Below are 13,272 nucleotides of genomic sequence, written 5' to 3'. Positions count from 1 at the left end.
AGCAGGCTCTCTGGTCCACTCACCAGATGCTGGTAGCATCCCCCAAATTGTGATAATCAAAAATGTCTCTGGAGATTGCCCAACATCTCCAAGGGGATAGGCAGAATCGCTTTTGCTTGAGAACCACTGGTATGTACTGAGGAGTGGAATTAGTGGGTTACAGAGAGGCGTATGTTGTGTGTTGGTATAGATGTTGGCAAGTAGTTTTCCAAAGTGGTTGTATCACTTCTACCAGCTGTGTGTGACCCTCTAATCATGTTAATGCATTTATTGTTATTTTTTTATATGGGATGGAATCATGCTAGAAGTATTTCACCTCACATTAGATTGTATGGCCTAGTCTTTTATGTCTTTCATCATTTATTCTTCAATTAGACAGCAGTAAAGTGATTAAGTCTATGCTTAACTCTGGAATCTGACTTCCTGAGTTTAATGCCTGGCTCTGCCATTTTCCAGCCATGGGATTTTGGTTAAGTGGCTTCACCTGTGTCTCAGTTTCCTCATCTGTAAAATAGGGACACTAACAATGCCTGCCTCAGTTACTTGGAGGATTACCTGAGATTAATTAATATATATGAGGCATGTAGAATAGGGCCTGGCTCATGGCAAATGCCATGTTAGCTGTTACTAAACATTTTAAAGGCTATACAACATTCCCTTAGGAGAGCTACAGTTTGTGTCACAAGTCCTTTAGTGTGGAATAATAGTAAATGATTTTCAGTGTAGGTTGCCAAATTTTGCAAAAAAGAAAAATAAATAATTATAATGAGAGATATGCAGTTACATTTGAATTTGAGATAAGTAATGAATAATTTTTAGTTTTATGTATATCCCATGCAATATTTGTAATATACTTCTACTAAAAGATCATAATATTGTTTATCTAAAATGAAATTTATCTGTATGTTCTATATTTTATCTACAATCTTTTTAATTCTAATTCTTCTGTCTTCTGAACACTAATGATTAACATCTTAGAAGCTGAATCTTTGTCTAGAAAGTGTTTTTCTCAGGCTTAGCTTTGAATTTGAATCACCTGGGGGCTTGTTAGCCTGGCCCCACACCAGGTCTCTTGAAACAGATCTGGAGGCTGAGTTGAGACTCTGAATTGTTAAATAAGGCTCTTGGTGATTCAGAGCCAAAACTTTAGGGTAAACTCCCCAGGTGAGTAAAATGCCAGGGGCCACCTGCCTATTTCCAGATGTAGTAAGTGAGAGACTGGGTCGGGAAAATGTTCCCACTGCTCCCCTGCCCAGTCAGCTGGGGTCTTTCTCAGGACCCCGCTGCCTGAGGCCTGGACAGGGGAGGGGGCCACCTTGGGCTGCCCCTCAGCTCAGCCTGCCTGGCTTGACAGGAAGCAGCAGCTGAACTTTGGTAGCAGGAGGGAAAGTGGGTGTTGCGGGCACCAGAACCAGCTGCATTGATTTCTGGCTGCAGTTCTTGGAACGGCTGTCATGAGGAAAACAGGCAGCGGGTAAACAGCAGACGGCGGGCCCAGCAGTGGAGAGGGCCTGCCTAGGCTTGGGAATCTGTCTTACCTCAAGGTGCTGGGCAGGTCTGGCCACCACTATAGGGGACACCATGGCTCTTGGACCAAGACCTCCTGAGACCCCATTGCCTGGCCAGGTAAGGTTATTCCAAGGGTGGGACTTGGGCTCCCAGAACTTTCCCCCCTCACTCTCCCTGTTCATTCATTCAGTCCTCCTGAATGAAGGGCCCAGCTTGAGGGTAGCAGCTAATGGAGGGGTCATCCACTGCCAGCCCCACCCTGAGTCCCATTTGCAGGAGCAGCCCTGTCCCCAGCTTTGTGGGGCTGATCTGATTTCTGTCTCATCCTAGCTGCTGCGGGCACCCCTGGAGCTGCCAGGAGCAGTCAGCTGGTCTGCGCAGAGCAGCGGCGAAATTACAGCTCAGACACGATCAATGTGATCAGGTCGAGGGGCCTTTGGAGGATGATTTTACTTTGAGGAGAGGTCAGAAGGGCTTCAGATTTATGCATACGTTATTATTTAAGAGAGAATTCCTGGTGGTCTGTAAGAGTTTGGTGGATGGAGAGTTGGCCTGCTCTGGTCTTCCGGATGTTCATGGGCTGGAGCCAAAGTGTCAGAGCAGCTTAGGATGGGGTAAGCTGGGTGCCTTCCCAGCAGTGCGGGGGAGGAGCGTCCTCAGGGGTGTGGGGGCAGTGTTTGAGTGTGGAGAAGGAGCTGGTCACCTTCTGTGCACTTTTGGTGTTGGCAGTTCGTGCTGGCTGCTGACATTTTCTAGAACTTATTAAGCAAGTATATTTATTTGTAGGGCTTTGTTTCTTTATTTGAGCAACTTATTAGACTCCTGGCATTTTTCTCAATTAAGGGAATAGGATCTTGATCAAGCCAGATGGAGTTTATAGGTGTCATTATTTGCCTGACTGAGGAGGAACCCAGGGCTGAGAGTAGCTGAGTGACTTGCCTGGGTTACTCAGTAAGAGGCTCCTGCCAGGTTCAACTCTTTCTCATAACTGAACAAAATAATCTCCATCTGATCAAGAGAGCAGCTGAGTCTGAGTAACAGGGATGATGATGATGATAGCCAGATTCCTCGGTGCCAGCCACTGTGCTAAGTGAGTCTCACGAAGTTATTATCATCCCATTTTTAAGTTGAGACAGATGATGCTTAGGGAAGTGATTTCATTTTCCCAAAGTCACACAGCTAATAAGTGGCATTGCTGAGATCTGAACCCAAGACTTAGGCTTTCAAGCTCAACCACATGTCATATAGGTACTTTCTGGGTTCCCACTAAAGTCTTGTGCATGGGGGAAGCAAGTTAGAATCATTTCTATAAAGGTGCTTGGGCTGGGAGGGTGCAGCTGAAGAAGATGTTAATCTGCTGCTGACTTTATCAAGAACTCCTTTAAGGAGACAGCTGGCATAATGATAGCAAAAATAGTAATGGTAACAACAGATGCTGATTGCTGAACAGTTAAATAATTCCTATGTGCTTCCCACCATAGCTAGAGAACTTTAAAGTACATAGCTGCATTATTAGTTCCATTTGACAGATGAGGAAACTGAGGCTGAGAGTCACCTGCTAACGCTTACACAACCAGGAAGTGGCAGAGTTGGAATTTGAACTCAATTTGCCTACATAGCTCACAGAGCCTTGCCCGTTTTCCCAGCAAGTGCTCCAAGGAGCCCATGGTGGCATCTATACTCTCTTGGGTCACCTAGGAAGCTCAGGCTGGGGACATGATTCACCCTCATCTCCCTCATCACACAGCAGTCTGTCTTCCTCCCAGGTTCCATTCTCTTTTCAGCTCTGAAACTTAACACTTTTCCCTCCTAAATCCTTTCTAATCAGGTCAGCTGTGGAATACAGGCCCCAAAATAATAATGTCAAGTGCAGCCTTTGCTATGTCTGGATTTTCTGCTTGCTTAGCAGGATAGAAACTTTGGAGTGAATACAAGTGCGTTCTTTAAAAAAAAAAAAAAACTATTTACTCTGCTCTTGTTTTTATAAGATATGACTCTTAATGAGGCTTTAATTCAAGGTCAAGGAGTAGAAGTCAACGACAAAGCTCATGGTCCCCTGGGCTCCACTGGACACATAAACAGCCATGGATGGGTCTTTTCATCTTCTCTTTTAAACAGTCCCATTGCAACAGAGCTACTCCTTGAACGCAGAGGTAAAATATTTGAACTGACTGTATTGTCTGTTCCGAACTGTTTGCAAAATGTGAGCTGTGCCCATACTCCTGTTTTTATTTATTTTTTCCTTTTCTGTAGTTCAAGGGAAATAATTTATTAACTTGGGAATTAGAAATATCATTCCCCAACTCCACCACCCCTCAAGGCCCGAGCCAGCCTGCCTTCCCGGCTCAGAAAGTTAAGTGAGGCCTTTCTGTCAAAGGCACAGCCACAGCAAGGTCCAGGCGGACGTGGGTAATGTATTCACAGTCATGACTTGCAGACCCCGAGTGTCTTGAACCCAAGCCTCTTGGGACTGGCAGGGCCACGCCATCGACCTGAACCCCCTGGACTGCTGCCCCCCTGGACTGACGGTCTAAATACATCAGGCTCACTAGCCCCAGTCGTGGACCACTGAATAATTTACAGTCCCTCACAGCAGTGAGGAGCAGGTCACTGAAGTTCATGGGTTAATAACAGGTTTGGTTTTCGATGTCAGCAGCTCTCTTGATAACGTATGAAAGAATCCTATTCTGTTGATTAGATTTTGAAATGGATCAATTTTTAATCAGCCAAACACCTGACTCACTCAATAAGAGTTGCATTGTGGAGACAGGATGGAGGCCAGCTTTATTTACAAGAGTGTTTGTTTTTTGGGGGCCATACGCAAATTCCCACCCAGATCCCTCCTCCTGGAAGAAATTGACCGGATTATCTCTCACCTCAAATGGCAGCATTTGATTCACTTTCTGATTAGTTGGGAAATCCATGGGTCTGTTTAAGAGATAAGAACAGCAGCTAAAGGTTTGATTTAGTCATCCGTGATTATTGATGGAAAAAACATTTATTTGCCAATGAAGAAATTTTGCTTAATGTAATAACAAGAGAGAAGGGAGGAAACAAAGGGAGTCCAGGCAGTACTGGGGCTGGAGGTAGCAAAGACATTTTAGCTCTGGGAAGGATTAGGGTTTCCATCTCTGTTCTCTGAGATTTTCACAGCAATAGTATGGAAATCGGGAATGAGTAAATTGAGTTTGTGGAAGAGTAATTTGGAGGAGGGGTCTTGCTTCTTCCCATTTCATTTACTCATTCATTCAACAAACAGTTGATCCCACCCTGTGTGAGAGGGATGAAGCTGACATTGAGAGAGACAAGGTTCCCACCTTCATAGAGCTTCTATTCTGGTGAGGGATGCCAAGCAGGAAAGAATGGACCAAGTTGTCTAGTCATAAGGCCATGTGTTGTGGAGAAGCAGAGAGGAAGCCCTGGGAGAAAGTAACAAGGGTACCTCATTAGATTGGGGAAGGAGTTTGGGTGTTTTCTGAGGTGTATTGGGGAACTACAGGCAGGGTTTGAGCAGAGAGGTGACTTGTTTGAGTGCTGTGCTGGAAAAGGTCACTCTGGAGAGTAGGCTGGAGGCCTGGGAGTACTGAGGGGTCTGCATCTGGAGAACTGTGATGGGAGTTCCAACCAGGGGACAGCATGGTGGGCAAGAGGATGCGGATTCAGCAGTTTTGGTCAGTGGGCAGGTGGTTGAGGAAGAGGAGGTATTGCTTGAGGCCAGCTGGGGCCCAAGCCTGGCCTGGTGAGGCCTGTAGCCCACAGCCCACAGTGGCCTGGTCTCATAGGAGGCAAGGGACAGGACAAAATATTTGGCTTTTCCTCATCCTGGCTGAGTGGGGAACAAGTGGCACAGAGGCTGGGGATATTGGCTGTGAAATCAGATAGATGTGGGAGCTTCCAATCTCTCTGCCTTTTGTAAGCTGGGAACTTCAGATAAATTCTTCTTTGCATGTACAGCAAGTTAATTTTGGGTATACGTTTTTCTAGAAGGACTCATAAGAAGCTGCCAACAGTGTTTGCCCCTGGCAAGGAGATCTTGGGGTAGGTAAGGATTGACTTTTTCCTCTGTGGCCTCTGGTAGCCTCTGACTTTGTGCCAGACAGGTGTGTTATCTAGTTTGAGACTGTCTACACCATCTGTGATATGCACCAGTGTAGACCTACAGTGGCCTTCTGCATAAGGACCGATGTTGCCATCCTTGTTTTACAGATGAGGCTCAGAGAGGGGCAGTGGCTTGTCTACATCACACAGCTATACCTTGGGGGCTCCAGCTCCTTCTCGTGTGTAAGCCCATCTCTTTTCCTATCTTCCTTGTGCTATTGGTTGGGGTCATGGTCTTGGTGGGACTTGGAGGAGCAGGATTTTCCCCAGTGCTCTGTGCCAAAGATCATCAATTGGGCAGCTTGCTTTATTTACTTAATCCTTGCACATCCCCCAGGGATGCTGTTCTCTTACCTGCTTTGTCCGGGCAGAATCCCCTGCACACACACCTGTGTGTGTGTCTTGTGTGAGCATCCTCAGCCCACAAAGACTGTTCTGATCATGACTTTGGGACTAGATGGTATGAAGCCTCATTCACAACCTCCTTGGTGACAAGCAAGCTCTCTTAGGTCTCTTAATCTGGGCGTGGCACACAATTGTTCAGTGAGGAAAAGTCCTCTGATCTAGTGTCAGAAGTCCTGGGTTCTAGTTCTGTCATGTCCTCTTGTTTGCTGTGTGACCTTCTGTCATGTCACTCTGTTCTCTGGGCCTCAGTTTCTCATCTAAAATTGGAATGATGGTAGCATCTGCCTATCCTATTCCCTTAAAGAAACAGAGCACACTCCCACCTCAGGGCCTTTGTTCTTGCTGGTCTCTGGTCTCTCACATGTTGTCCTACATTACTCCTACACTTCATCTGGTTATTACTCAAAAGCCACCTTCTCATCCTAACTACCATCTCCCTGACCATCCTAACTACAATCGCATAGCATACACATATACATGCACACTCACACACACCCTCACTTCCTTCCCTCCTGTATTTTTTTCATCCTTAGCAGAAAACATAATAGAACATATATATTTTATTTATTTATCTTGTTCATTGATTTCTCCCATTAAAATGTTAGCCCTGTGAGGGCAGGGATTTTTGTATGTTTTGCTTACTGTCTTCCTAGTACCTAGAATGGCACCTGGGTCAGAGTGGTGCTCAGTAAACATGTCAAAAGAATGAATAAAATAAGTCAGTACAATGCAAAGCACTTAGAACGGTGCCTGGTACACCGTAAGCACTCCACAAATGTAAATTTTTATTACTACTGTTAATATTACTGCTGTTAAATTTTCCTGAGTTTCAGTTTTCTCATCTATAAAGTCGAGATGCTGCTGGTGACAGTTATCATAAAGTTGCTGGGAAGAGGCAATGCTGTGGAAGTCAAGTTCATGGTAAACTCCTAACACAGTGACTCTTTAATAAATAGGAGCTCTTATAGCTGTAGGTACAAAAAATAATACAGGCCCTCCCAGCCAGGTATAGTGGCTCACACCTATAATCCTAGCACTCTGGGAGGCTAAGGCAGGAGGATCTCTTGAACTTAAGAATTCAAGACCAGCCTGAGCAAGAACAAGACTCTGTCTCTACTAAAAATAGAAAAGTTAGGTGGGCATTGTGACAGGCACCTGTTATCCCAGCTACTTGGGATGCTGAGGCAGGAGGAATGATTGAGCCCAGGAGTTTAAGGTTGCAGTGAGCTATGATGATGCCACTGCACTCTAGCCCAGGGCAACAAGAATGAGATTATGTCTCAATAAATGCATAAATATATAAAAATAACAAAGGCCCTCCCCAGTTATGGGAGTGTTTCTGAGAAGTGGAGTTTGTGCCTGAGATCCAAGGACCGGCCCTTGCCCACCCTATCACCATTCTTGATTGACTATTGCACAAGCTGGGGCACCAGTCCTTTTGTTTGCCTCCAGCAGTTGTCCACCCAGAGTCCCCAAATGGGATCATAAACACCCCTGGGATTTGGGTTTTCTCAAGAGGTGTTTCAAATTCTTCTAGACAAAGTTTATTTGATTTAATTTTTATTTTTTAAAAAAGCATGGGAAGTTTTGGGCTGTGTGTTTTTTTTTTTCTTTCTTTTTTTAAGAAGGGAAAGACCAATTGATATTTATTGTCCTCAGGGAAACATCCCTAGCATATTTCTTTGTGGATAAAAGTCACTGCCAAGTGACACGTACCGCGTATTTTCTGTAACTTTAAAAAGCAGAGCCTCCCTTGGTCAGGGGAATGAGATTTAGTCATTGACCCAAGCCTGGTTCACAAGCCTTTCCCTAGAGTTGAGAGGAAGGACCCCCATCTAGGATTGCAAGCAACAGAAACTGTCTCCCACCAAGGCTCATGTAAGGAGGGGTTTCTCCACCTGTAGGAATGAGAGTCTGACGCTGGCTGGCCAGAAGGCACAAACAGGTGTGCGTGGCCGTTGGGAGAGGTGACAGGGTAAAGAAGGGATCCTCAAATGAAAGTAAGGAGTGATGATTGCCAGATGCAGTGGAAATCAATGCTACAGTAGTGACCAGCCACTGTCCACCGTGCAGCCTGAGATAGAGCAGAAGAAGATGAGCAGATGCTGTCACTGGTCTCCTTGGACTTTCCAGTACCTTCTGGCAAGCTCCCGCCCGCTGATGGCTGCATTTCTATGCCTGGGGGGCTTTTTTCCAAAACCATAAGACCACTTTACCTGAGAATAGGCAGGCCCCAGAAGTATTGAGCCCATAACCCTGCAGGAGGAGCCCTCAGCTCTCAGGAACTGGGTACAACTGCCCCAGCTCTCTTACCCCTGATTGGAGTGATTCCAAGGTCTGTTTTGCTCTTCCTTTGAGTGATGGAGATGGTAGGTGATTTTTGTGTTTGGTTTTCTTAAGGAGGATTTTGGGTTTTCAGCACAGGAATGTATTATAATTTGAAATTAATCTGCTACAAAATGGCAGGAGTGTCCCTGGGAATGTTGGGGATGTCTGTGTGGGGACAGCAGGTAGTTTGTGTCTGCCCATACTGTGGATAGAGCAGTTGGACTTCTTCACTGAGCTAAGATGAAGGGGAAAGAGAAGGGACAAATAGAAAATTATAAAGTGAAACTAAACGAATTGGAGTCCAGATAAAAGACGGATACAGACTAAATTTATTTGTGTATTTGGTTTGTGTTGTAGGAGCTTTCTGTCTACCTTCATGGTGGCTGCTCTCTGGCTGGTCTTCCGTTCCCTCCCAACCCGATACAGTACTTCTCTGCTGAGATGACCCTGCCCCCCAGGGGACATTCAGCAATGTGATATTCACAAACTTTAGTGAGAAGAGGGATTTGAATTAATTCCTTTTCTCTTGAAATACCTACTATGTGCCAAGTTCTCTGCTGGGCAAGTCTCCCACAGCGTCTGAGGGAATCAACAAATAGCAGTGACCCAAGTTGAGCCAGAGTGGCAGGCAGCCCCAGGGAAGTTGAAGCTCAGGGTGTGGGTGCAGAGGACAGAAGGTAGTTAGATCAGCCAGGGAGCTGGACGAAGGACAGGGCTGGGAAACTTGAAAGGTCAAGTCCCCCAGGAGCACATCACAGCATGGGCAAAGGGCAAGGCCATACCTGGGAATCCTGAGCCTGCCAGCCTGGCTTGTGTGTGGAAGGGCGGGCAATATGGAAGTTAGGCTGGAAGAATGCAGCATCCTGAGTGTCATGTAGAGGGGCTGGTGGGTAGCCTGGTGGGCCATGGGGAGCTGTGGCAGGCATTTGAGCAAGAGGGTGAGAAGTTTGAAGCTGTGTTTAAAAGATTCTTTTATCACAAGGTTTCTCCAGCTCTGCACTATTGATAATTTGGGCCATTTCACTGTGGGACTGTCTTGTGCATTGTAGGATGTTCAGCAGTATCTATGGCTTCTACGTAATGACCAAAAATGTCTCCAGACATTGCTGAATGCCCGCTGGAGGGGCAGGGTCATCCTCAGTAGAGAAGCAGTGTATCAGGTTGGGAGGGAACAGAAGACCAGCCAGAGAGTAGCCACTGTGCAGATGGACAGTGATGTGACCCAGAAATAGGGCAGGACTGGGGGAGGAGGGAACAGGTGTGCAGGGCCTTCCAGAGCAAGCATGAGAAGGCCAGGGATTAGCAGGTCACGGAGAGCATGAAGGAGAGTGATGTTGGTGCCTGCCCTTCTGGGGGCCAGGGACAGATGGAAAATAAAGAGAACTCTTTAGGGTCAGGACGTTTGGAGGACCCCAGAGTTGATATTTCTTGAGGTGTCCTGAGAGCCTGATACAAAATAGGTCCTTGATGATGAACCAGAGATGAGGCCCTCAGGAAAAAAAAGGACTGAGGTTGGGAGGGAGTAGAGAAGCTGTTTCCTGTGCCACTTGGTGAGCATCTACTGTGTTCACTCACTGAAGTTGGCTCTGGGCACCCAGCACAGCCTCTGATCTCATGGAGAGCATAGGCCAGAGGAGAAGGGGCTTACAGTGAGCAGACCCACAGATGGCACTCAGCACTATACAAGGGACTGCAGGAGAACCTGTTGGGAGCTGCAGGGCTGGTGGAGAGGTTGGGAGAAGAGGCTAGGGGTTGGTCAGGGGATACCATCATGAAGATGGCCCACTTTTGGCTTAGAGAAGTCATTCATTCAAGGTCACTTTGGTGGGGGCAGAGCAGCCAACAGGGCAATTTCCTCCAGTACTAGACTGGAGGTATTCAGGGAAGTCTTCCCCGAGGAAGCCGGAGCTGAGAGCAGGTTGAGCAGATGTGTGCATGGGGATGGGCAAGGGAACAGCCTGTGTGAACACATCATGGCTATGCTTGCCAGAGACCAAGGTTTATCAGGTTAGATAGACTCATCTCCTTAACCCTTACAATATGATTTCCTTCTTGGCCTGCACTGAGGTCTGGGGTGTACGTGGGTATTCTCAGAGATGTGAAGGTTTCCTACTCACCCTTTCTTCCCATTCCCATCCAGCTCTATTTCCAGGTAGCAGATAGGCCTGCAGATGTCCCCCACCCCTGTCTCAGCAGTTAGCAACCTGTGGATATTTTAAGAGTGTGATTTTCAGTTTCTCAATGCACTGCTGGAGAAAGCAAACTTAACTTTTTCCCCCTATTTTTTTAAGGCCAATTAAAAAAAGAAGAAAAAGTCTCCCCCACCCCCTCTCGCCCCAACAGGCCACAGGCTATTACGGAAATAGTAAACAGGAGTCAGAGCCAGGGCATAAGTGGTCTGTTTTAATTAGAACATTAAAGTATTTTAACGCTTACACTTTATATTTTTGTGAACTTGATTATATAGCATTTTAAATACCTGTGAACATTTTAAGGACTCTGAGCAATGAATTATTTACAGGTTCACAGGAAACTTCTATTTTAAAAGCAAAATGGTTTGAGAGTGGCTGCAAAGGCCTCGCAGCAGTGGTGGTGCCATATGATGAGGAGCCCTATGGCAGGAGGGCTGGCAGATGGCCCACTGTCACTCAGGGTGCTTTGTGCCCTCTGCTTCTGGACAGGACCTTGTGGGGTATAGAGGGTTAGGGGGAGCCCTCACCCCTTCTTCTCCCATTCTCCCTTGTCAGTCTTGTATGCCCTTAATCTTTATTGAGCATCTACTGTGTGCTGAGTGTTGTTCTAGGCACTGGCCACAGAGCAGCGAGTAGGCCAAGCAGAACTCCCTGCCTCCATGGAGCTGACCCTCTAGTCCAGTGGTTCTCAACCTTCCTAATGTTGCGAGCCTTTAATATAGTTCCTGTGGGTTGTGACCCAGGTTGAGAACCACTGCTCTAGTCAGAGAAACAGGTGGTAAAGAAAAACAATAAATGAACACCACAGGTAATAAGGATGGCAAAGTGAAGAAAAACAAGGTAGAGGATGGGGATAGGATATTGTTTTTGATGAGGGAAATTAGCAAAGTTTCCTCTGGTGAGAAGACATTTTTAAAGGCCTGAGTAACATATGGTGCTAGAGCTGGTTCATGGAAGTGTCTTTTCCTAGCCCCTTGTTCAGGTGGTAGCTTGAGATCAGCCATGATGGGAGCATTTACAGCATGGAAATTGGCACATGCCACCAATCAGAGCTTACTCCCCCAGAGAGCCTATTGTTAAACATTTACCAGTACACATTTGGAAGTAGACTATGCAGAGATATGGGGGAGGGTTGGAAAGGGGGTGCTAGGCATTCCCTGAAGCAGGAATGTATTTGGAAGGTTTGTGGAATATCCTGGAAGCCAGTGAGGTTGTGACTCCACAAGCAAAGGAGAGAGTAGAAGGAGACAACAGCCAAGTAAATTCCTTGAATGCTTTTGGCTTCTGAATAGTCTGAGTTTGTTTGTGCCTCAGGACCTTTGCATATACTATTTGTTACCCACAGTGTTTTTCCCCTGGCTGGTTCCTTCTGTTCCATTCTCCCCTAGAGAGGCCATCTCTGACCATTTGTGCAGCTAAGCACATCTTTCACTTTTATTCTTATATCAGCACCTCTTTGTTCCCTTCCCAGCATTTGTCTCTGTTTGTAATTGGGTGTGGGGTTGTTTGAGGTTAGAACCTGTTCCCTGCTGTCTTCCCACCTTCCAGCAAGGGTCTGCATAGAGTACCTGCTTTGTACTTTGAGGTTCATCAGTGATGCTGGCAGAGAGCCTCTTCTGGACCCAGTGTTGGTTTGGAAGATGTCTTCAGTGGTGTGAGATCAGGGATCTGGAACAAATGCAGCCAATGGAGAAGTCAAAGGCCCCTGCTTTGTGCCCAGTCTCATTCTGGCAACATAATTCTCGGATCCCTTCTGCTTATCCTTGAAGCAACATAGTGGCAGGTTGAGGCCTCTCTGATAATGGTCACAGTAATTACCCCCCACCAGCTACCAACCTGTCAGCTAGGAAGAGGGTGCTCTCTGCTCCCTCTGAAAATATTGGTCACATTGGAGGTTAAATATTCCTATCGTATCATGGCGGGCACTTGTGTTGTCATGAGAGCAATCATGTCAGGAGTTCAGAGGTTAAAAATGAAGTTTGTTTCATTGATAGAGAAAGTACTTAGCTCACAGGCACCTGGGACTGTGTGGCCCAGGGTGCATCTGGGAGGGAAACGTTTTAATCAAAGAGAACAGGTTCAGCTCACCTGATTATTTCTTTTTCTAATGATGAGAGCTTAGAACATATTGACTGAGGTGATCAGCATTTAGGTCTTTCATAGTTAATGAGGAACTGTCCAATTTATATTGGAAACAGTTGCTGCCCAGGCCTTTAATGAGGTGTGCAGTGCCTTAGAGAGAAATATACTCAACATCACAGAACTGGGCGTGGAGTGAGAGGGAACGAAGGCTCCTTTTTTAGACCACCAAATGACTCTTTAGCACTCTGGAAGTGGGAGGATCCCTTGAACTCAGGAGTTCGGGACCAGCCTGAGCAAGAGCAAGATGCCATCTCTACCAAAAACAAAATAGAAAAAATAAGCCATGCGTTGGGGTGGGTGCCTATAGTCCCAGCTGCTTGGGAGGCTGAGGCAAGAGGCTCACTTGAGCCCAGCAGTTTGAGATTACTGTGAGCTACTATGCCATAGCACTCTACTCAGGGCAACAGGGTGAGACTATCTCAAAACAAAACAAAACAAAAAAAACTCCTTCTATCCTTTCAGGTTTGAGTTTCAATCCTGGCTCTGCCCTTCCCAGCCAAATACCCTTTGGCCAGTTGTTTAGCACTTGGAAGCTTAGTTTCCTCTTCTGTAAAATGGAGCTAATGGTGCAGTTATGGTCTATGAGAATTAAAAGTGA

General features: G+C 46.2%; 1 protein-coding gene across 1 annotated transcript in view; it reads left to right on the top strand.

Annotated features, from left to right (window-relative positions):
• The first annotated feature begins 1,473 nt into the window (after positions 1 to 1,473).
• The window catches only part of CUX2 (cut like homeobox 2), a 226,122-nt gene continuing 214,323 nt past the window's right edge, over positions 1,474 to 13,272 (top strand). The window contains exon 1 of the mRNA XM_023516848.1: positions 1,474 to 1,626. Within this exon, the coding sequence (XP_023372616.1) occupies positions 1,582 to 1,626 (45 nt within the window). The 5' untranslated portion in view covers positions 1,474 to 1,581. The remainder of the gene's footprint in view (positions 1,627 to 13,272) is intronic.

The sequence above is a fragment of the Otolemur garnettii genome, unplaced genomic scaffold (assembly GCF_000181295.1).
Source record: "Otolemur garnettii isolate 467f Iridium unplaced genomic scaffold, OtoGar3 scaffold00099, whole genome shotgun sequence".
In the NCBI taxonomy this organism is placed as follows: domain Eukaryota; kingdom Metazoa; phylum Chordata; class Mammalia; order Primates; family Galagidae; genus Otolemur; species Otolemur garnettii.
This window is presented reverse-complemented; position numbering and strand designations above follow the sequence as displayed.